This window comes from Vespa crabro, chromosome 5, assembly GCF_910589235.1.
Source record: "Vespa crabro chromosome 5, iyVesCrab1.2, whole genome shotgun sequence".
Lineage (NCBI taxonomy): Eukaryota > Metazoa > Arthropoda > Insecta > Hymenoptera > Vespidae > Vespa > Vespa crabro.
The window spans coordinates 7,448,508-7,473,150 of record NC_060959.1 but is presented as its reverse complement, the minus strand read 5'-3'; the positions used below and the strand labels follow the sequence as shown (position 1 = coordinate 7,473,150).

Here is a 24,643-nt window from a genome sequence, read left to right as displayed (position 1 = left end):
TTTTTAGATCTTTATCATCACTTTGCACCTCTCATCGATTTAACCGGTTTCATGTTTCTAAATTCATATGCAACAAAGTCGACCAAGCAACTCGCTTTCAAAGGCAAATTCTATAAAGAGAGATAGAGATAGAAAGAAAGAAAGAGAGAGAGAGAGAGAAATGCTATAATATATGGATTAGTAACTTTCTCTCAATTAGAAAGGACGAACCAAAGCATATCGTCCGCCCTACGGATTTCATTTCGCAAAGCATTCGCGATGAACACATACGGAACATCTCATGTCAAAGTTGTGAGTAAGCGTAGGACCGATTTCAAAGGCAAGATGAGGTTTTGTAATTTGGATTAGGACCTTCTCTCGCTCTCTCTCTCTCTCTCTCTCTCTCTCGCTTTGCTCGATGGGAGCAAAGCGAGAACTGTTCGTTCTATATCATATGCGACACATCCCTGATGAACCTTACCATCGTCATAATTTTCTCTCGCATGTGCTATGATCGGGAATGTGTGTACTTGTAAGCAGGCGGCCGTTCCCTATGTAGCAAACGATGACAAGCTGCTTAAACGATCGTCACCAAATGGATACTACCGGAAACTAGAATGGATTAAACGTTAAGCGATATTCAACGTGTTCGTCAGACTCGCTATATATTACCAGAGAGTATTTAGTAATTCAGGGTGAAAGGGCTAATTCATGATCGATGACAAGAAACGAACCTTCAAGCTAAATCTGCTTTATCTATGTGTTTCTCTCATCGACTTTATCCGTACGATAACCTCTATTATTATTATTATGAAATATAAATAAGAAGATTACGAAACTATCGTAATTCTAAAATTCTAATATGCTAAATGCTACGTATTTTTTTTTTCAAATTCTTTTCTTTTTCTTTTTTTTTTTTTCTTTTTTTTCTTTTATCAGTATCAATATCAAATTTGAAATATGATAACAATAAAAGAATCACAAATTCTCGAGTTTTGTCTAAAAACTTAATCATAGGTATTACGATAACCTATATATATATATATATGTATATATAACTGTATATATAATATTCTAGGTACCTACATAAACATATAAACATAATTTCTTTTTCTTCATGATACTTAGCTGATAATCAATAAGTATCTTTAAAACACCTATAACTCGTCGAATTATCGCGCTTTACTCGTTTCTCGTTAAATAAATATCTTCGAGAGATACACCACGACCTTCTCTCTTCGTGCACGTTGCACGTATAATATGAATTTGTTGAAGATAAGATGTCTGGAGGCTTCCATAGCGCTTTCTTGTACAACAACTTCTTGTTTCATCTCCCTGTTTCCTTCCTCCGTACCGTCCACTTGTAAGAGCAGCCACCCCTTTACTTCTTTAGAAAGAGAAAGATAGAACCAGAGAAAGAGAGAGAGAGAGAGAGAGAGAGAGAGAGAGAGAGAGAGACAGAGAGAGAGAAAGAGAGAGAGAAGGGGGAGACACGTGGACGTAAGACGCAGTATGAACGAACGTTTATATACGAAGCCAGCCTCGGATACGTTATATATCAAGTGGAAAACTTTCGAGCATAGATAACCTACTTGGGGAGTTAGCCCGCGTACATGCAAATTTCTGAATTATTATGCCGTGCCGGCTACATTATGCGAGCTCACCCCTTTTGCCGGCCGCCTATGCCAACCTCCTCCTCCTCCTCACTCACCACCTTCTTCTTCTTCTTCTTCTTCTTCTTCTTCTTCATCTTCCTCCTCTTGAGTCTTCTTCGAGCGAATGAAAGCTTTATCTTCTATAAGCCACATTACTTGTCGAACTATTTCTTCTTATCTTTAACTTTGATATTGATTTGTCATTTTAACACAAAACCTAATCATGACCATGATCAAATGATCGTTTTTATAATTTCCATTAGAATTTTCTATATAGAACGTAAATTGTATCGTCTTTAAATTTCATGACTTTTTTTATAATATATGTAGAATAAATTTTTTAATATTCACTTCTTTTTTTTTTGATTACTTGTCTTCTATAAAAAATGTGTAATCTGTTCAACCAATCATAATCGGTCATTTGACCGATTTGTATCCGGTTGAACAATTTATATCTGTTTATAATAATATTCTCTCGAAGAATCAATTTTGAAACTATAAAGTCATGACAAATGAAAAATATTTCTAAACATTTCTTTGGACAGGCTATTATTCACATTCTCTTGGAATTTTTGAAAACGAATAAAATGTAAATTATTTTACTTCTATATAAAAGAAATTATATTTTTCATTATCGAATTGATTATTATCTTTATTCTAAATTAAGAAATATAAATTATTTTAAAACCAGTCTAAGGAATAGGTATACATAAAGTGTCGATAGATTTAGTGTTAATTAATCCATTGATGATCGATCAAAAGTTTAAATTTCTTAAAGATTATTTATGAAAATTATATATATATATATATATATATATATATATATATATATTGTATTTTAATAATTACTCTTATTCACTTAGATTTCTAATTATGACAATGTATTTATACAAGAAACTAATCGCGACTTATATAAAAATTTCAAATTTCTAATAATAAACACTTTAAAGAAAAATTGAAAATACTTTTAAAATTTAAGAGATATACCGTATATATCTCATGTATGAAAGAACTAAATGGAACAACGTGAAAGAAAATGCAACACTTTCTTCGAACTAATTGCGCTAATTGTACCCCGGGCAATATCAGGCGGCAATTAAGGCAGCGATGGCTAATTAAGTTGGAAGCGGAGACATCCGTCCGAGCACTACCTCACTTCCTTCCCACCCCTTTACCACCCTTTTCTCTCTCTCTCTCTCTCTCTCTCTCTCGTTCTCTCTATCTATCTATCTATCTATCTATCTATCTATCTTGTGCAGAGCTCTTTCTCGCTCGCTCAATTCGCGACAGGACACAAAGCTGCGGACTAACTGAATTTTCTTGAGCAGCCAGGCTGCGTCCATCAAAGATCCTGCTAGTAGAAGGCCTTCTAAGGGTTCCCCTGGAATGCCATAACCTGCTTGCATCCTTTCGCTGCTCTCTCCCAGTCAGGGCCGTCAACTTCGTTCGATGTCGTCTCGTGATAATATTAAATGATCGCTTATTCCAAAGAGTTACATCAAGAATCTTATCTTTCAAACAATTTGAATTATCTTTTGGATATTTGTTTATGATCGATTGGACACTTATTTAATCAATCTTTTCATGAACTATAAAGATTTAATTTTTGTGTATTTATAAAAATAAAAGAATTTTAAATCTTTAAATATTTAAGCGGTTTGATAGGCTCCTTTAAATAAATATAGAAACATCGTAAAATTGATGACAACGGATATTCGAGATTTTTAAAAAATATCCTGTTTTGTTTATTTCGAGTTGTTTTGAAAAAAAAGTGACGACTAAAAACGAAATGTATTTCTATAAAATTTGACGTTTTAATCGAGTTATCGGTGACCTATGGCTTCGTTAATTTTGAACTGAACTCCCTTTTCGAGCTTTCGACGAAACAAGAACATTTCTAGCCGGACGAGCACCTTCACGTCGATGAAATCGCTTGATAACGCGATTAGCTAGCACGGTACCTAAAATTCTGTTACGTGGGCGGGAAAGACACGAAATGGATATTTTTAAAAGCGCTACCGTTAGCGAGAAAGAGAAGGAAAACGAAATAGTACGTGTATACGTACGTGTGTTGTGTGTATGCGTATATGTGCGTATAAGAGAAAAAGAGAAGGACAACGAAAAGGTATATATAGGGTCGGCCCTGAGTATCCACGAGCTATAGCTGAACGCATCTAGTCTGTATACTGGGTGTACGCGATAAGTAATTCACTTAGAGCTCTATTGAGTTAACCCTTGCTTCTGCCGTGGCTCCATTTAGCCTCTGAAACCCCCCGGTTCCGGTACTTCTGCCATACCCGCATTCTCTCTTCACCAGCCCCTTCGCGTTCTTCCTTCTTCTCTCGCACCCTATTCAAAGTCTCGACTTCGTCATCGTACGACGTACGTTGTTAAAATCTTCCTACGATTGTCAAATCTCTTGTACATTATCTTGTATCGTTCGTCCGTATGAAAATTATTAAAAGAAATCAAAAATTTCTACGATAAGATGAAAGAAAAAAATGTTTGAGTTAAAAAGAAGATGATCAAAATTACAATCGTAATAATTCGTAACATCGAGATTAATAAAAATTTCAAAAGTTACTGATTCAGTTAAATAGAAAAATCTTTTTAACAAAAATAACCATTAAAAGAGTCGGATATTGTGAGATAAAAAAAATGATCACAAGGAAATGGAGAAATGAAGAGTCATGCTGACTTTTTCTTACTCTTAGAAATCGTGGTTGAAGATATCTAGACTTTCCTTTGGAATCCGCGACAAGGAGGACATCGGTAATTGATATCCATTTAATTAAGGAGAAATATATTAGATAGTTTGGTCATACGAAAAAGTAAGAGAGAGAGAGAGAGAGAGAGAGATAGGAAAGGAAATACCAAGTCTAAAGAGAAAAGGATACTGCGAAGGGGCAAAAGGCCAGGTGGTCATTATATTGCGGATAGGTAAGTATCTACCTCGTCGAAACGTCGGTGTAAGACCACTTAGGGCAAGGGTTCGTCTCTTTGGAAAAGCTTATGGCGGGCCCTCAAAGTGGCCATTACCAGCCGATGGTTGGCTCGTGGATGGTCATCAGAAATCGACGAGCATCAACAGCTTCCTCCTCTTTACCTCCCTCTCCTCTCTCTCTCTCTCTCTCTCTCTCTCTCTCTCTCTCTCTTTACATTTTCGTCCGAAGCTTTCATTTCCACCTTCTGCATCAATCTCACTCTAGTTATCTCTTTCTCTCTCTCTCTCTCTCTCTCTCTCTCTCTCTCTCTCTATTTCGCTACAGTTTCTCGGAGAACTTGGCCAATTAGATGTATCAAGAGATATCGAATAATTTTCGCGGTTCATAGCGGCTACTTTAGCAAAGTAACCGACCATTTTGATGATATCAACGATATCGGTATTATTATACTTTTTTTCTTTTTCTCAAGAATGTAGATAAACTGAATCTATTTCGATAAGATTTTTCATATATGTACTTCTTTTAAATATGTATTCTATGTATCTATGTTTTGTATACATAAGAAATGAGAAAAAAAGTAGGAGTTGGTTCTGCATGGCTGAAGAGGGACACGTTTAAAGAATTAAAGTATCTAATGCGAAAGAAAGGTCCCCGAAGCCGCCGTTTGAAAGCGAAGCATTGTCTTCTTAAGCCTGGCATTCAGTGGCCTCTCTCTCTTTCTCTCTCTCTCTCTTTAGAGTATAAATTGCGAAAGGTAGGATAGGAAGACGGGGGTACGTTGGAGGGAGAAATAAGAAATTAAGAGAGAGTCTTAGGAGAGAATAAAGCTAAGAATTAAGGTAGCTGGGAGGGTATAGGGGGTGGAGAGCCGAGTGGGAGGGGGGTGGGGAAGGAGAACGAAAGAGAGAAGAGAAAACGGAATGAACTGAAACCACCAAGCGCGCTCGCTTTGGGGCTTAAGTCCTCCGAGGGATTCTTACTCGCGCGTCATTTAACAAAACAATTAGAAGTTAACCCCTTCTTCTTCTTCTTCTTCTTCTTCTTCTTACGCTTCTTCTTCTTATGCTTCTTCATCCTACTTTCGTTTCATCCGCCGGTTCTTTTCTTTTCAAATAGCTCGTCCGAAAATCGAGAACAGGTTTACTCGATTAGATACTCTCTCGCTCATCGTACAATCGGGTTTATCCGATTGATATGATAAAGGAGAAATCCTTCTTCGAAAGAAATATTTTTGATTATAAAATATTTCATATATACCTGACTATTATGTCTATTTACGTATTAATTAAAATGAAAATACGTTCAAGTAATATTTCTCGTCGAACTCAAGAAAAGCAGGAAACTCGATTATATACACGCAATGCATCGATCCTTATTACAGCCTGTGGTTGGATATACGTGCTATTTACGAGCGATCGATTCCCTTAACGACGAAAGAGGCAGGGTTGCTTGGTTGGGGGCTAAAGGGGAGAGAAAAAAAAGAAAAAGCGTAAAAATAAATGAAAGAGAGGAGAGCAAGCATCTTTCTCCTTTTCTTTCTCTCTCTCTCTCTCTCTCTTTCTTTCTATTCCTCTTGCAAAAAAAGAAAAAAGAAGAAAGAAAGAAAAAGAAAAGAAGAAAAAAAGAAGAAAAAGAAAAAGTTCGTCGTCTCCGAGTCGCTTCCGTGAATTTCGTCTTTCACGGAGATAAATAAAAGTAAAGCGCAAAGTAAAGACATCCTCATTTGAGTGATTCTACGAGGGGAAGCGAGATGAACGCATAGAGGAGAAAACGAAAAAGAGAGAGATAGAGCAGAGAACCTTTCCTTTCGTCCTATCGATACAGAACGCGCCAAACACACCCTTCCTCCCAACCTCATAACCACCCTACTCTATAAACTCCAAACTCTCAGCGAGCTTCTCAGCCCGCTCTCGTACCCGCCATCAAACGATATCGAAGACACAGAATAAATATGCGATCTTTTTCCATCGCAACCACCATTGCCGCAACGAGAAACGCTTATAATCCTCAAACGAAGACGAGACATGGCGACAGGGTTGGGGGTATCGGGGCTTGGGAGTTGAGCGAAAAGATTTCTACCAATTATCGATGAGCGCGTCTTTTGATCTACCGTGCGCATATGTTGATTCTTAAAACTCTTATTTCTATTTGAAAAAATCGTAGAGGCAATCTTCGCCAACGCCATTCACTTTTTCGATTTTAAGTATTAACTCAAGTCGTATCTATTTTGTTTCGAAAACGATTATTTCTCACAAGCGATTCGACGACGTTCCATCGGTATTCTCAAAAACAAATCGTTGAAACGAGACTTTCTCTTGTTTTATTTTTCATTTAATTTTTTATATACTTTTTATTTCTTTTTCCTTTTATTTCTTTATATATATATATATATATATATAGAGAGAGAGAGAGAGAGAGAGAGAGAGGAAGAAATAAAAAATCCTCGAATCGTTCATTGTTCTTAATAAGACACCCTCCCTCTATTTCTCTTATGATCGAAATGCTATACTCCTACCTCTCTATCCCTTAGACAAGTTTCAAGTATCTTCTTAATCGGACTACGATAGCAAATGGCCGCTGAAGTTTAATTATTTTAGAATGGCTCGCGAAGATCGAGAAAAGCCATTAGCGTTGGTCGGGCTCAACGTAGAGAGAAAGAGAGAGAGAGAGAGAGAGAGAGATTTTACTCAACGTTGGACGATTCATCAAGATCTGCTATTCATAAAAGACTTCTAATCCTTAGTCTCGTTGATATTTCGTTCATCGACTCGTTGATAGGGAAGAGAAATAGGGGTGAGTGTGAGAGAGAAAGAGAGATAAATAGATAGATAGAGAGAGAGAGAGAGAGAAAGCTTTGAGAGTAGCCATTGTAATGTTAAGCACTCGTCCTTCACTCTCCTTCGTGGTCTTCTTAATGCAACCATCGTTATCTCGTTGAAACTCCTTTAACTTTTCAGAGAAACCTTACTTATTTTATATTTTCCTTTTAAAGCACGTTCGAAACAATATTGACGATCTTCGGTTTTCATTCGCAACAGCACTGATAATCAGTTATATCGGATAGAAATTATAATTCTTCTATAGATATTGCGTCCTCCTTTGTTACATCGCTGTTAAGCATGGCAACATCAATAATACTTTTCTTAACTATCAAATATTGTTTTCAATTGAATTTAATATTTCAGGCAATTCACAAAAACTTCTTAAAAAATTTTTAATAAACATTTGATAATCTCAAGTATAATTTGTTTAATCTTCATACGCGTTTAACACGTTGCCCTGAATTTTATCATAATTCAAATCTTGATTCGATCGAAATTTATAGGATTACATGTTAATCAGGAAAAGTTTTCTCGTTTCTTATTTTCTCAAAACATTCGATAAAAGCGTGATTTGTATTGATTCGATTAGATCATCCACGTTGATGCTTTTTTTAATTTTTAATTTTTATTTATTTATTTATTTATTTATTTTTTATTTTTTTTTTTTTCAAGAGTATCAATTATCCTGATGGAAAGCTCAACGGCTCTCGAACGAATCGCTTTCGGACGAAGCGTGTTCCATATTCGAGCATGTTCGTATTGTAAAGGGTAAAGGTCAACGTTGAGAGTGGACGGTGAATAGATGGATGTTGATAGGAAGGGTAGATGAGGGAGGGGATGGAAAGCTCACGACGAAAATCGACGGTTTTTCGAGCTTGGTCAGCGTCCATCCGATCGCTCGGTGTGTAGATTAATTTCGTCCATGAGTGTTAGCCCAACACTCGAGATTCAGCCGAAGTGAAGCATCCTCGACATACTCTATTAACAGTTTAAAGCGTATTATAACCGCGAACGTGCACGCACACTTAGATTTGACCGCAGTCGCGCAAACGATCGACTCGAATAAGCCGTCACCATGATATTTCATAGGAACGAACTTGCACGATCTAGATATCCCATTGAGAAAATTCTGTCGTATCTAAAGCGATTATGAAAGTTCCAAATTTATACGAATTCTAATCACGATTGAGCTAATAAAAATTTTGTATAATTAATTTAAAAAGACACTTGATATTAATTAATCGATGTTTCTTCGTGTAATCAATTATTAAATACAATAACGATAGGATGATACTTAGATTGATCTTTCGTTTAAATCAAAAGAAAATTACATTTTTACAAATATTCTATTTTAAAACGTATTAACATTGAAGTATAGCCACTTAAATATAACAATATTCATTAAATAATTAAATTACTATACTGACCGTCAAATTAATTAGGGAATCACTAATACTTTTCCTTTTTTATACATATCGCAACTTTCCGACCGTAAAAACAATGATTCTCTGTAAAACGACAAAACTTTTTACGAGTTCTGATAATACAAGTATCAAGCTTCTCTCGCGAGTAAGAGACAGAGAATGAGAAAGAGAAAGAGAAAGAGTAGGAAAGATAGAAGGAGGAGTACATGCAAAAAAAAAGAAAGGGAAGGGTTAAAGGGTAAAAGAAAAGAATCTAGGGAAGGAAGTAAAAAAGGAGCCCGGGTGAAACTCCTTCCCGGTGCCTCTTTTTCGGTGGAAATAAAACTGTTGTATCTACTAATAAAGGCGGAGTCTTACTTTTAAAAGTGCGCACCGCCAGCTCGCTTCTTCTCTCTCTCTCTTTCTTTCTTTCTTTCTCTCTCTCTCTCTCTCTCGCTCTCTCTTTCTGTTCTGCGTTAAAATAGGAGGGATTAGTTCCTATGGTAGCGTCGGAGCTTAAGCATTGATGAGGTTTTTAAATGGGTTCTCCTTTGACGATGGTAAAAGAAAGAAAGAGAAATAAAGAGAAAGAAAGAAAGAAAGAATGAAAGAAAGAGAGGGGAAGAGATAGAGAAAGAAATAGAGAGAGAGAGAGAAAGAGAAAGATACACCGTAGAAAAAGGGATGGAAGTGGGGTGGAAGGAAGACGTTGGTCGCGATAAGGGGTGGAACCTTCTTCTCTAAAAAGGAAGAGTAGAAAAGTAGAGAGAGAAAGAGAGAAGAGTAGTGAGGAGAGAAGGAGTAGTACAAAGGAGGGTCCGGGGTTGAGGGGGAGGGAGAGGGGGGTGGACGATATTTACCAAGAGATTAAAAAATCGAGGGAAAAATTAAGTGTTACGGGGGCACGCCCTCGTCCAGGACTTAATTCTACGTAATCCTCTGCTAAGATCGTCTCGAACCGAGCTATTCCCCACCAACCACGTCCAACGAAGCAACCCAGCCAAGCAAGTTTCCTTTCTGTCGTGATTTTCAACCCCACTCCCTTACATCCCCTCCCTCCCATTCCCCGATTCTAGCCTTCTTCTATATCGTACGTTAATCGCAAAAGATTAGGACTCTTAAGAACGTCGAAGAAAAATTCTTCGATGTTCATTCGATTTAAATAGGATAATAGGGATCGTTGCTTTTTCATTTCAATCGTTTTACATATAATAATATTTCTTTTATAATGAATTTCTCTTTGTCATCGTTAAATAAGATGATACGTCTTGGAAATACTTGAAAGATATTTTCTCTGTATCCAATTGACGTTAAAAATGATAACAAGAAGAAGAACAATAAATAATAATAATAATAATAATAATAATAATAATAATAATAATAATAATAATAATAATAATAATAATAATAACGAAGCTCAATTAGATGAGACCAACTCGCGATATGTTGGCGACACAAATATTTAGAGGGTGGCCCGGATGGTGACCATAGAACGATGTTATTAGTAAATTAACTGACATCAAAGAAAATGCGAGCGCCGGTCACTTACTCCGCTAATGGAAAGCCCTGCATCCTTGATACACAAGAGAGAGAGAGAGAGAGAGAGAGAGAGAGAGAGAGAAAAATATATATATACGACATATATGTGAATCCCTATAGTCGTTCACTATGCCCACTCTTTCGTATGCGTTCACTGCCAGTCATATTCAATCCACTTCGAAAGAAATCCACCTGGAATTTTTTCCTGTGTCCTGCTTTTAAAGATTTTATATATATACATATATATATATATATATATATATATATATATATATATATATAAAATAAAATAATAGTGTGTACTTGATATTACGCATAAATAAATTTTTTAATCATTAATTTAAATGATGTACACTTAACAACGAAAAATAAATTTTATAGGAAAACAATATTAATCATAACTAACTAAAGAAAATATTAATATAATTATACTTCTAATTCTTTCACTTATTTTCTTTTCTTTGTCTCTCAAATCTTCCCTTTTATTAAAATAAAGGGAACACTGATACCCTTTAAAGAAGAAAAAAAGAAAAAGTAATAGAAAAAGAAAGAGAAAAAGAAACAGAAGAAGAAAAAGAAGGAGAAGGAAATGAAAAAAGAAAAATATCGAGGAAGAGAGGAAAAGAGAAGAAGATCTTTTTGGAAAAGCACAGGCGCAACGGAGTATCCGTGTATTATTTATTATCATCTTTATCAGTCAATGAACGAGTGCGTCATCGTGAATATATTTCATCCTCAAGAGAAAGAGATGATGCATTCTAACGGTACGAACTATATTCGTAACTATCAATTCTCTTTCTCTCTCTCTCTCTCTCTCTCTCTCTCTCTCAATCTTTCTGCCTTACCTTCCTCTTTTTCTTCTTCGAACTCCGTTACTTAGAGTCTTACAGGGTGATTTTTTTTCACCCCTCCTGTCTCTGACCTCGCCGGACTAAATTTCGCGCGTTAAGCCTACGGTGTAATCCCGTCCTTAATATTCAAAAACGTGATCGCCTTGCCAAGCGAGTCGAGCTTGAGCGTGATCGCAACATTGGAGTGGGGAAAGACCTCCTGATGGTATGAAAGAAGAGTGGGGGCTAGAAAACGAGAGGAGGGGGGAGGAGGAGGAGCGGTAAAGGGGAGGTAGAGGAGGGAGGTTGGGAAGCTTTTCATATGCTAATTAGCATTCGTCATTTTCTTATGGCACCGACTTAAGTGTGCTTAAGCTCGCTAACTCCTTCCCATCCTCCTATGGTCCAACCACCTTTCCTCCCTTTTCTCCCTCGTTCCTCCTATCTCTTTTCTTTCTTCTTTCTTCATCTGTATCTCTCTCTATCTCTCTCTCTCTCTCTCTCTTTCTCTTTTCACTCTTTCCTTCTCAGCCATTGGCCGAAGAGTCCTCTTCGAAATTGCTCGCTTCTCGATTCATCCCTGTCCGTTCGCGAGGAAAGGATCACAGAGCTGCAAGAAAAATGAACGAGGCTCTCCTCCTCGACTCCTAATACAGAGAGAAAAGTCGAGGATTCTCACTGGAATCTTGACGAGAGTCCTTTCGTGGTCTTTTATTTCCATCTCATTTTATCCTGAACATTCGACAGCATAGGCCTTCCATAAATTCTATTCTCCCTACGACAACTTGGATTTTTTTTATGGAAATTGACAAAATTTTAACACGCTCATTTATATATCGTATATTGATCCAATCAAAGTTAAATCATTATCGTCGACGAGAAATAATTTTTCATTTTTTTTTTTTTTTTTTTTTTTAATTAAATCTTACTGTCATCGCTTAATCGAGCATTTTCATCTAATATGTTATACAAATAAATATTATTAATATTTCGAATAAAATGCTTCTTAATTATACGTTGGAATATCTTAATCATTTTTAAAATACTCTTTTTATTTATCAATTTGACAAAATATATATATATATAATTTAACACTTTATATTATCGTCAGATCGTTAAGTTCGTAAAAATCATCAATAATCATCAATTTACCTTTAATTATAACGATTTTAATCAATACCAAGGAAATTAATCAAACGACAATAAAATAATCTTGAAAAATTCTTGCTCTTGACTTGGACGTTTCATATCATTCTAATTACAAATGGTTTTACAGTTATCGATTTAGTCTTGACTTGTATAGCGTTTAGTTTCGATCTATTCGTCGTACGTACGAGTAATAACATCGTCCCTATCGTAACACACGCATGTATTACATTCGGCCTTTATCGAAAGATATCTTAGCTGCGTATCTGTAATGAGATAACGTGCGCGTTAGTTGAACCAAAGTGCCGCACCTTTGAGCTCTCCTTAGTCTCTTTCATAAGTGTTGATGGTGACAAAGAGAAAAATAAAATCTTGGGAGTATTAATAATAATTGTAGATCACGTGAAAAAAAAAAAAAAAAGAAAAACAAGAATTTACGGAAAATATTGTTTATCATTTCGCATCATGTGACGATAACGAAAGACACGCGAGCGTAATTATAATATAAGGTTAATTTTTTTTTATTCGGCATTGGGCCGATTCACGAAACAGGTATGAAATAATAAAAAGATTAGATTCTTTTAAGAAAATATCTTCTATCTTTTATCTTTTTTTTTTTTTTTTTTTTTAAATCGATCTCGAAACTTTTACTTATCATTGTAATTTGTTTATCAATCCGTTTAAGAAGAAAATGATTCAGATTAATTGAAAATGTGATAGAAAAATTGGCACTCTTTCGAATGATTCACGATGACGCATCTGTCGCGTGTTCTCTACCTACACGTGTGATTTGTTCGCACGAAAGCATTATGTATATACTTGTAAAAACACTCTGACTCTAATTGATATTATATTAAAAAAAAAAAAAAAAGAAAAAAAAAAGAAAAAAAAAGGAAAAGAAAAAAAAATAGCCGGAAGAAAGCTACAATTTAATTATATTGATTTATAAATATCTTTGTTGAAGGTAAACTCTTTTTCAAACAATGACTATACATCTTCAAGAAGTGGTAAGATCAGAAGTGGAAGGTGGTTTGTCAGGGCCAGCTAATCCAATACCCAGCCAATCGATTGATTGTGGATGTAGACAATTACCATGTCCAAAATTAGCAAAATTTGCAACGAGACGTACGTTCGTTGGATTGATATGTTGGATCGGTCTTCTTCAAGCAGCTTCATCGGCATATTTTAATATTATTGGTTCTACGATAGCAAGAAGATTTCAATTTGATCCTTACTTGATAGGTACGTGATACTGATCTGTCAAAATTTGTCAAAACGTAAGACGTTATCCATAAACATTTCGTTTTGTAGATTGGATATTGGTAATTTCGGAATTAACACCTTTTCTTTTTGGTCTGATCATTGCATATTGGGGTGACAAAATTCATAGAGCATCGTGGATTGGTGCTTTGGTATTATTGCAATGTGCTGGTTATATGATATTGATAATACCACATCTAACTCATAAAATAAGAGTTATCGAGGAAACGTCGAATGTCACGCATATGTCTCTATACGCAGGTAATTTCTATTACAAAAAAAAAAAATTGTATCAATATTTTTTATAAAATATATAATACGTTTAATGAATTCTAGAGGAATTAACGAACCTGTAGTTTGTTTTCAGACGATAGTCCAGATTTATGTTCGACCAGTGCATCCAAGGTAATAGTGGAAGAGGATGACACGTGTTACTTCACTCTAGCAATTTTAATTTTGATACAAATTTTAATTGGCATGGCTAATATAGCCTATTATGCACTTGGCATATCTTATCTCGATGATAATACCAAGAAACAGCATGTGGCTGGATTTTTGGGTATTATAATCGCAGTAAAGATTATCGGTATTCTTTTGGGATACATCCTCGCTTGGGGTTGTCTTCGGTAATTAAATGAAAATATAATATCTCGATTATTAAACATGGAATATTCAAAGGATTTGCATATATCTTTTATCGTTCATCTTTGCCCAGGATAGACGCGGAGAATTTGAAAGTTATAGAATCTTATCAAGAACAAATAGGTGCTTGGTGGCTTGGTTTTCCCATACTCGCTATAGCCATGACAATACCTGGTTTATTTCTCTCATGGTTTCCTAGAAGATTACCTTCTGAGGTAAAATTAATATAAAACATATATTACTGATCAAAACTTATCTTTTAAATATTTAAAATAAATTCTCTGATATGATATTGATTTTATGAATTTAAATTGATATTTTAACTTTCACCATCAAAATAATTTAAATCTTAAATTTTATCAAAATGAAATATATGTTCATAAAAAATTTCTAAACTTTTAATTCTCGATACGTATATATATATATATATATATATATATATGTATAAAGATGATTAATAAAAAACAATAATGTGAATTAATTCGACAGGTAGTAGAACAGGCAGCAGCTTCGATACTCGATCGTGCGGGTACATTAACTCTTCGTCGTCTAAAATCAATCGATCATAAAATTGGTACTCCAAACTTTACTGCGATGGTCGGAAGGTTGATCTCAAACAAATTATTGATATGTAATATTCTCGCTTCGGCCTTTTGTGCTACTGCTCTCTTGAACTTCATGACACACGAGAATATCATTTTGGAATCTAAATATCATATACCAAGACCTACAGGAATGTTACTCGGATTTGGGGATCCCTTTCATTCAAGATTAATCTCGACTATTTTGAAACCAATTTTGATTGGATTGATCATAATTATATCTGGATTGGTATTGTCCAAAGTTAAACCACGAGCAACATTTATAGCTGGTTATAACTTTATTATGACAGTTTTAGCAACTATTACAATATTTGCTTTGGTATTTGCATATTGTGATACGCTACCAATTGTTGGGATGAATAAAGGATCGTAAGTATATATATATAATTATTTTTATTGCTTTAATCTTCATTGATTATAATATATTTTAATACGATATTTCATTCATTTGGAAGAATCAATTTGTTGAAATACTGCAACAAGGATTGCCGTTGTTCGAGGGATTCCGATTTTCGACCAACCTGCGATACCAGAGGCATGTTCACTTTTTATACGCCTTGTCACGCAGGTTGTACCTCTATAAACTATATAGACAATATCAAGTTCTACAGTGATTGCAGTTGCGTCGAAGATATGACGGGACAAGGAAATCTAGATGCTAAGGACGGTCCATGTGGTTCCTCTAATTGTCAAATCGGATGGCTAGCCTTTGAAGTACATCATTGATTTTTTAATATAATTATTATTCGACAAATTCAATAAATTCGTTCATTAAAAGAAAAAAAAAAAAGAAAAAAAATAACAACTTTTGTTATTTCAGTTTGGTACTTTGCTTTGCTACGCTTTGATCGCTTCCACTTTCGTTGGTGATCTATTGATCAATCTCAGATCAGTCTATAAACAGGACAAAGCGAGTAGTATAGGATTTTGGATGATGTGGGTTGCACTTTTCGTCAATGTACAGGGCAAGATTCTTTATCAAGTGATTGCAAACATGACGTGTATACATTGGGGTAATAAAAGGAGTATATGCCATCTTCACGACAGTAAAAAACTTGGAAATTATATGTTATACTTGACGACCTTGCTATTAGTTATCTGCATTCTTTTTAAGATTTTGGTATGGATTTTCTGTAGAAATTTAATGATATATAATAAATCGATTAATGAAAACGAGGAGGATACGGCCCAGGAATTAATGCCAATACAACAACCTACGACGAATTCGAATCAAAATGAGCCTAAATCTGATGACAATGGTAATTGAAACTAATAAAAATAAATAAATAAATAAAAAGAAAAAATTATATTTTATAATATCTATCGACATGTTTTAATAATTATTTATGATCATTTAGGTATCTTTACATGTCCAGTAAGTCCCATGACTACAGAAAGAGAAGTATTACAAGTTACAGTTAAACCAAAAACAAAAGAAGAAGAAGATGATGAGGAATCGAGACGTCCTTTGATATACGGTCCTTTGGGTCCAGGAAATCAACGAAAGACCAATAACGAAATACCAGTTCAACAGGATCTTCCTAGGAAACAAAAAAATCGAAATCTCGAAACGGACGACGAACTCGATAGTTCCAGCGATGAAAGTAAGAAAAATTCTAGCCCGAAGATCGCATACAAACCATTGGAATTAGATTCGGACATTGAAAGCGATCTTGGAAATACAGCAGCGAGATCACGAAAGCACGTTCTTAATAAAGATTATGATATATTCACGGAGAGATCGAGTTCGTCGTTGAGTTCGAAAAGACGAGAATTTCCGAATCCAGACGATTATGGAGATCCAAGATCAATAAGGAACGTTTCTACGAAGGATCATAAAGCATATGAGGATGGATCATCTAAAACAAGTAGCTTTGAGTATTCCAAGGCATTCAAAAAAGGAGACTTTAATGAAATTGGTATACCAATAGTCGAATATCATCCTCAAAGCTCTGGCAACTCGGCTGGAAAAGATTCTCCATTTTTGAAAGATGTTAAATCGTTGATAAATAAATACGAACAAAATTCGAGCCAAGAAAGATTGGAGGATGATCGAGTATCTATTAAATCGGCTGGTAAGACTGGTATTCCTCTCGTTGCTATGACTCAACCTAGACTCTCTTCTGGACAAGCCTCCTCAGGATTTGGCAGCTTGAGGGAAAGCTCTTCCGATCCTCGAGGAACTCCCAGTCCAAAGAACTCTTCTATCAAGGGTAGCAAAGGGGCACTCTGTACCGATTTGTGAATTATTTATGTTTCGTGAAACCACGAGTACACATACATACATACATATATAAATACATACATATATACATACACACACACACACGCGTACATACGTTGGGGTCACCTTCGATCTCTATCGAACTCTATTCTCTCGTCGATATCTTAACTTTCGTTGCTTACGATCACTAAATCGTAATACGATTATTATAATTTTATATTTTATATTTATTGTTCGATTAAAATTTATTATGACGTAAATTTATTTTAACCCTTACTTTACCTTACCTATTCTTCCAAAAAAAAAAAAAACGATTCGTTTTTATCCTTTATCTATAAAAGAGAGATTTCGTTATCAAATTTTTTATTATTCAAAGATCTAGTTTTACGTAATATTTCGAAATGTTATGGAATGGATAAGGATATATCACGTAATCTATCATAAAATATTTCATTATTTTTTTCTCAAGCAACATATACAAGATTCCTGTTAATGACATTCTCGTTCATCGGTGATTAGCTTAATTTAATTTTCGTCGATTATGAATATGATTCCTACGAGAAGAAATAATTAATTTTTACAGTTTTAATTCGTATGATCACACAGATATCAAGTAAATGAGAACGTTAGTAAAATTAATTGAAAGGAGACTAAGTTCTGTTCGACAAATAGTCTCTTCCAAATGATAAACCAATATAAGATTTCGATCTTATATATATCACGAGCTTTAAATATTTAAAATGATTCTTAAGGTACTTGTAAAGTCTTTATTCGCCGGCCTTTTATCTTTTTTCCTTTCTTATTCTTCGTTACTCAAGTCTCTCTCTTTTTTTCTTTTTTTTCTTCAACTCTTTTCGTCTCAAATTTGCTTGCGTCTCGTTTTGAAGAATAACACGACATCAAATTCTATCAAAGTGTATCACCTGGCTCCTCCGTGATATCCTCTAATTCGATTTCTTCGTCGAAGATTTTTACATCTTTCACGTAATACCAGACACCAATATCGAACAATGTTCCGATGATTACGAAACCTTGAAAAAAAGAAAAGAAATTCCTTCAACAAAAAGATCTCAAAAATTTTCCACAATTATTACATGCGTTAAGAAAGAAAATAAATATCGAACAACAAATTTTCTTCCAGTGTATATTTTAATCAGTGCTATCAATGTTATCGATTGTCGTCAATATTAAGCATATATTTATTCATGAATTTTTCTGATCAACCATTTCTCTTTTTGTATCTTTTATTCCAAAAAAAAAAAAAAATTAAATACTTTGTTTTCTTATTTATCAACTTATTTATAAGAATTAAAATGAAATGAACTTACTCGCCGCGGTGAAGTTCAGCAAGTATCTAAGAGCCTCGCCATTGTAGAGCCAACAATTTCCAGTTCCTGTATACGTCTTACCCCATACGAGGCAAGTTTTGTCTATATAAAATGAAATATTTGTTCATTTTTGAGAGGAAAAGTTTAAGTTGAAAAAATTCAAGAAACGAAACTCACCTAAAATGAATCCAAATAAAATAGGTGACGGTATAAAGGCGAATAAACTCATAATAGTCAAGCTAAAACCCATAGCTACTGTTTTATCTTTTTCGTCAACGCATCTTACGGAAACAAGAAAGTTCGATGCCCTTCCGGTACCACCACTAAACTTGAGTAGACACATAACCGCGAGGAATATATGAAATTTACTCATGCAATCGACAGGACAGGCCCCGGGTATCGCTGTACCTAAAGTTGGCATCGACTCGGCTTCCGTCATCTCTGTGGTTATCTCGGTTGTAAAGCTTGAAGTGTTGTTCGCCATAATGAAATGCGTTAAAACGTGAGAAAATTTTGATTTCACGCAACTACAGTCGGTATAGACTTTGCTACCGTCTCCGTAAAGCTAAAGAAAATAGAAAAAAAATTATGATTATAAGAAATGAATTGCATTGGATATATGATTATAATTAAAAATGCTCGTATATAGAATTACTTTATCCAGATAAATATATACATATATTATAGAAATCTTATATTTCCTAATATATCCATTTATAAAATATATAATATAAAAGTTGCGATCATTTATTAATTTTATTTCGAATGTTAATATGAAAGATAGATAAATAAAAAGGAACCTTCATGCTCCTACAACCGGCGTGACAGGCTGAAATGAATGTTTGACCATGTTCTGAGCAGACTGGATTATACGTAACGTAGTCACAATGGCAAAGCTCGTTGCAAGGTAATTGGGTTTTCAGTACTCCGTTCGATTGAATAGCCATTTGATCGTCGTTTGCAGAACATCCCAAAAAGGCATAAGAAATTATTCCCATGATGGATATGGCACCAACCATAACGTTCCATGCTGCTAAATATCTAGCTTTTGGCTTATATTTGGAGATTATTAAGCCAGATAATAAAATTCCAAAAGCACTAGAAATTAGACCAACAGTACCGGTGATCAACGAAGAAACTGATGCTGATTGTTTGTACTGAGTTTCGATATATTTCGGCATAAAAATCCAATATGGCATATAACCCATAAAATAAAAAACCGTAGCTAGATTATTGCACATCAAGGTCGTATTAGTCAGTAAACGTTTGAACGTTCTTAACATGTCTGACAAGGAAGCAGGAAGTTCAGGTTCTTGATCGTTTCCCTTGATACTAGCAGCCGATTTATTTCTTTCTAAGGCTAACACTTTCCGAGCCGCTGCTCTTGGTAGAGTTTTTGGGAAGAGAGCGATAATGCATGCAAATACGAAGAGCAAAAAGGCCAAAATTATCCAACCTAACCACCATGCGCCAAGCCACCTGTTCGTTTATTACCGTTTAAGTTTTATTTGAAAATATATCTGTTATGAAATCTTTATTGGGTATCGTACCTTGGATCCTGAGTCGTAATGGTCGGTGTCAAGGTCGGACTGATGTAGAATTTCAAGGCAAAAGATGCCAGACCGTAACCTATCGCTGGACCTAACATTCTCAAAAAATATGAAAAACTTATGAGCGCAGGAGTTTTCGATTTTTGTATATTGTCATCCATATAAGAAACACCTAAAGTGTAATAAAGCGATCCACCAACACCCGAAACTAATTGGGCAATAAAGAGCAACACTTGAGGAGCAAAATTATTATCGGTATCCTCGCACTCTTGCCCACGGCCATCTTTGCCCAAACACAAAAATTTTCGATATTTATCGGGGATCAAATTGGTGATCGTGTTGTTGTCCGGATTTTGAAATTTTCCGCCATACTCTTTCGTCAACATCAGTGCATCCTCGCCCGGTCCATAAAGAAAATGTGGTAACATTGTCAAACAACAAAATAATACAACCTGAAAGGAAACATAAAATTATAAATTTAATATCACGATATTGAACATTTTTACGTATATATATATATATATATATATATATATATATATATATATATTTATTTATTTATTTATTTATTTATTTATTTATTTATAGATCTATACATACATAGATAGATAGATAGATATATTTCTTCGTTGGATTTTAATCGTGCGAAATTTCTCATCAGAAAATAATTTATTATAAAAAAAACAATAAACCATTATCAAAATTCTCTTTTTTATAAAGTTTGCAAAAACGATATTTACCATTCCGTTATCTTAATGATAACTCGACATAAGTCTCGAGCGATGTCACGAAAGGGTGATAAATATGTCATAATTAATCCAACGAGACTGTGTGTAAACGTTTGACCTTACGTGATTTTTGAATATAACTAAACAAATAACGACGATATGTTTAAATTTTGTTTTATGATATTGAAATTGGATTATTAAGAATTAACATGAAAAGAAGTTAGAGAAAAAGAAAGAGAGTAAGAGAAAAAGAAAACGAGAGAGAGAAAGAAAGAGAGAGAGAGAGAGAGAGAGAGAAAAAGACAGAGAGAGAGAGAGAGAGAGAGAGAGAGAAATAAATGAGAGATAGTCCATTAATTATATTCGACGAAATAATGAAGATCTTTATAGCGATAAAATAAAAATGGACGACAGCAAAGTTCCAAGCACTCCACGAGCGCCTTTTCACCGTTCAATGAATGAATCTAAGCATAGCTAAGCGTACGATGGCGAGAGTACGAGATGGTAAGAGGCGTGAATGAGCGTAGCTACATTTTCAACGCTTCCTAATTTAATTAAGAACCGACCAACCGGTGAGTTATGACGTCTCCCATCTCGTTCCTCTCGGGGGCGTCCGTCGACACGGACTTGACCGATACTACGCACTTTTTTTTCTTTTGTTTTTTTTTTTATCGAACTGTCATATCTCAGATTTTCTAAGATACTTACGGTATAAATTCCGAATGCGATCCATCGTGGCCTGTGACCCCTTCCAGCGTAATAAGACAATACCACCGAGACGAACAGCTGAGAAATATCGTTACCTACGGTGATAAGACCTGCGACACGAGTTGTTAGCGTTAGAAATAGAGAAAGAAGAAAAGAGAAAGATATATATATATATATATATACATATGTAGTTTTGTTTATATAAATGGAAAGAGAAACAAAGTCAATTTCCATAAATCTCTTATGGAGTACCATGTAAGATACAATCATTTTATCATACTTTAAATATTAATAAAATAATATCAATTAGTAAGAATCGAATATAAAATAAATATGATAATTTTAATAATGTAAATATAATTTATTTTAAAATAGAGAAAGATAAGTGATATCTCACCGGTAGTCTTTGAGGGTATTTTGAACCTTTTTTCGATGGTGGTGATTGTGCCGTTAAAATACGCGTAACTGGCCGAAAATATACAACCGAGGATGCCATAAAGGAAAACGTATGCCTTTTTATTGGCAAACCTCTGTAGGGTTGGTCCACGAAGACACCATATACCACATGAGGTATCATCCGTGATAGGTAATTCCCTAAAAACATCTTCTAGGCCTCTGGTTGGTGTTGTGGGTGTCGTTGGGGTGGTTGGTGGGGTATTGGGCACCCTCAAGAGTTTCAAACTCTCGGGCCCATTTTTTTCGTGGCCCGAGTTATTACTCGAGTTTTTTGAATTCTTCATTATCCTTTATATATTCGTATGGTTGCTAGCCCTACTTTATATGACTGTCAACCCTCAAATGTATTTCTATTTCTCTCTCTCTCTCTCTCTCTCTGAATGACCTCAATCCCGTGTCGCGTCCCGTTTCCGATCTCCGGTCCTTGGCATCGCTTTTCCTTTTACGAATTATGCGAACACCGTCGCGACACCGTAGCAACAACTCGCGACGGAACTTGATATTTCTCCCCCTCTTTCTCTCTCTCTCTCTCTCTCTCTCTTACTCCCTCCCCCTCTCTCTCTCTCTCTCTCTCTCTTTCTTTCTCTCTCTGTCTCTTTCTCTCAGATATTCCCGCTATTTCGATCGATTCAAACTCGCTTCTCTCGTATGATCATACGATTTTCCATTTTACATGACACTCGAGAGAAAGGAGTAAATAAAGAAAGAAGGATAGAAGGAAGGAAGGAAGGAAAGAAAGAAAGAAAGAAAGAAAGAGAGAGACCTATGACCTATCGACGACGTCACTGCAACTTTGCTTACTTGCTTCCCATGCGAATAGATAGAAATCGGTCGAAGGAAGATTTCTTTAAAGTATCAAAAAGTTCTTTCTCTCTCTCTCTCTCTCTCTCTCTCTCTCTCTCTCTCTCTCTCTCTCTCTCTCTCTCTCTTTCTCTCGCGAGAAAGTTCGTCAAAGTCGGCACAGCTTTTCACGAAATATATCAACCCAACCGTCCGAAAACGACGATTATTCTTTGAAAACTGATATGACGTTGGTGAACGACAGTGACAACGAGAGAATCCGGGATCTCATGAAGGATCCCCACCTTCGGCCCTGAAGATCGACCGGATTACGGAGGTCCACGACGCGGAGATCGACGTGATACGCACCTATGATATCCTCGCTCCGTCGGCGCTGTTATCAACTCGATGCGTATCTTCCATCTCTTTCTCTATATCTCTATATCTATCTCTATCTGTTCGTCTCTTTCTTTCTCTCTCTTTTATACATCGTTCGAATCTACGTAACATCCTTCTTCCTCGTCGTCTTTTTCTCTCTTCTCTCTTTCTCTCTCTCCCTCTCTCCCTCTCTCTCTCTCTCTCTCTCTCTCTCTCTCTCTTTCTCTCTCATTCTTCCTTTTTCTCCGTCACGTTCGTTCCTTCCTCTACTTGGTTAGGGAGATCTATTCCGTAGCGTTTACTATTTTACTACTCTTCTACTCGCTCTACTTGTTCGCTCCTGTCTTACTAAATCCCTCTCTGTTTCTCACCCTTTTAATCTCTTTCTCTTAGATCGCTTAATAGAATCTGTAAATGTGTTCTCGAGAGAAATGAAACTAATGAATCTACGATAATCTTGTATTTATTTCAAATTATAATTGTAAACATGCGATAAGCGATATCGTAAAGTTTGATTAGGTCTTTGTGCTTTAGGTCTTTTGTGTCCTTTGAAAAAAAAAGAAAAGTTCCTTGACAGGAGGGTACCGGACGAAAACAGATTGCGATTAGCCTTAGGAGGTCTCCAGTCTTGTAACTCGATGTCTAAGCTCGTTTCTAGTCGAGCACACCGGAGTATAGGCTCACATTGTGAACCCATTATGATTTAATAGATCAGACGACGTGATGTACACGCGCGCGCGCGCTCACTCGCGACACACGCCGCCGTAAACTCTTCCGTCTATTCCCGCGCATTGCTAATGGCGCACACCAAATAGCTATACCGCTAATAGCTGCTGGCTAATTGCTGGAATTTAATTTTCGTCGTGCCCGACGACGAACCACTGGATCGAGTGCTCGCAAACGTCGTCGTCCTCGTCGTCGTCGTCATCGTAGTCGTCGTTGTCGTCGTCGTCATCATTGCTGTCGTAGACATTGTCGTAATCGTTACCTTAATTGTTGTATTAGTCGTTGATTTTTTTTCTTGCGAAAAAATTTTTCAAATTTTCCATTTACTTTTTTATTTCCGATACTCAACAAAATAGTCTTTGATAATTTTGATAATCATTGGCTTCGAACATATCATTATAATGTTGTAATTATATAAACGTTGTAAAGTAATTGACAAGCTTCGATATTTATTAAAGCAATTAAATAACATTATAGGTAGGTTTTCTTTTATAATAATATTTAATCATTAGTAGCAATGAGCTACCTTGCTTTTTCATGCTCTTATGTACCTACATGATATCTTTGAGAAACGATAAACTTTTTAAGTAAACTCTAGCCTATTTCTTTTATATTTTCTTTATAATTCATCTCTTGTGTAAGATATTTCTTATTTATATCTTTAAATTAGCCGTAGTATTTAAATAATATGTTTATAATCTCGGAAGATATTTTTTCTCTTCTTAAAATTATTTCGCGATATTTTGATATCCCCATATGTTCATCGATAGAAACTATTATTACATTTAAGGTATATTAGTATAATAATTAAACGTTTCTATTCGATCCAACGTAATCGGTAATTACATGTACGCTTTTATTAACATCCGACATGATTTGCGAGAAACGTCGCTTCTTCGACAATATTTACGCTCCGATCGCGAATATGACGAGACGAATGAA

General features: G+C 35.3%; 2 protein-coding genes across 3 annotated transcripts in view; one reads left to right on the top strand and one right to left on the bottom strand.

Annotated features, from left to right (window-relative positions):
- LOC124424467 (solute carrier organic anion transporter family member 2A1-like) overlaps positions 1-17,311 on the top strand; it is a 42,045-nt gene extending 24,734 nt beyond the window's left edge. The window contains exons 1-9 of one of the 2 annotated variants that reach the window (XM_046963556.1): positions 12,326-12,871; positions 13,284-13,561; positions 13,631-13,840; positions 13,947-14,205; positions 14,295-14,436; positions 14,711-15,192; positions 15,279-15,537; positions 15,644-16,082; positions 16,182-17,311. In XM_046963556.1, the coding sequence (XP_046819512.1) occupies positions 13,303-13,561; positions 13,631-13,840; positions 13,947-14,205; positions 14,295-14,436; positions 14,711-15,192; positions 15,279-15,537; positions 15,644-16,082; positions 16,182-17,068 (2,937 nt within the window). In that variant the 5' untranslated portion in view covers positions 12,326-12,871; positions 13,284-13,302 and the 3' untranslated portion in view covers positions 17,069-17,311. Of the gene's footprint in view, positions 1-12,325; positions 12,872-13,283; positions 13,562-13,630; positions 13,841-13,946; positions 14,206-14,294; positions 14,437-14,710; positions 15,193-15,278; positions 15,538-15,643; positions 16,083-16,181 lie in introns of those variants that run through there. The other variant, XM_046963557.1, reaches the window with a different exon arrangement.
- Positions 17,312-17,483: 172 nt separating this feature from the next.
- LOC124424468 (solute carrier organic anion transporter family member 74D) lies at positions 17,484-23,132 on the bottom strand. The gene is made up of 7 exons (XM_046963558.1): positions 21,759-23,132; positions 21,362-21,471; positions 19,926-20,377; positions 19,176-19,854; positions 18,553-18,940; positions 18,376-18,477; positions 17,484-18,078 (listed from the first exon to the last, which is right to left on the bottom strand). The coding sequence occupies exons 1-7, from the start codon at positions 22,099-22,101 to the stop codon at positions 17,957-17,959; spliced, it is 2,196 nt and encodes a 731-aa protein (XP_046819514.1). The 5' UTR covers positions 22,102-23,132; the 3' UTR covers positions 17,484-17,956.
- Positions 23,133-24,643: the final 1,511 nt, after the last annotated feature.

Coding starts and splice junctions, on each gene's coding strand:
- LOC124424468 (XM_046963558.1), bottom strand. CDS start 22,101: ATGAAGAATTCAAAAAACTCGAGTAATAACTCGGGCCACGAAAAAAAT. Junction 19,855..19,925: donor ATTACGACTCAGGATCCAAG/GTACGATACCCA, acceptor ATAAACGAACAG/GTGGCTTGGCGCATGGTGGT. Junction 18,079..18,375: donor GCTGAACTTCACCGCGGCGA/GTAAGTTCATTT, acceptor CTTTTTTTCAAG/GTTTCGTAATCATCGGAACA.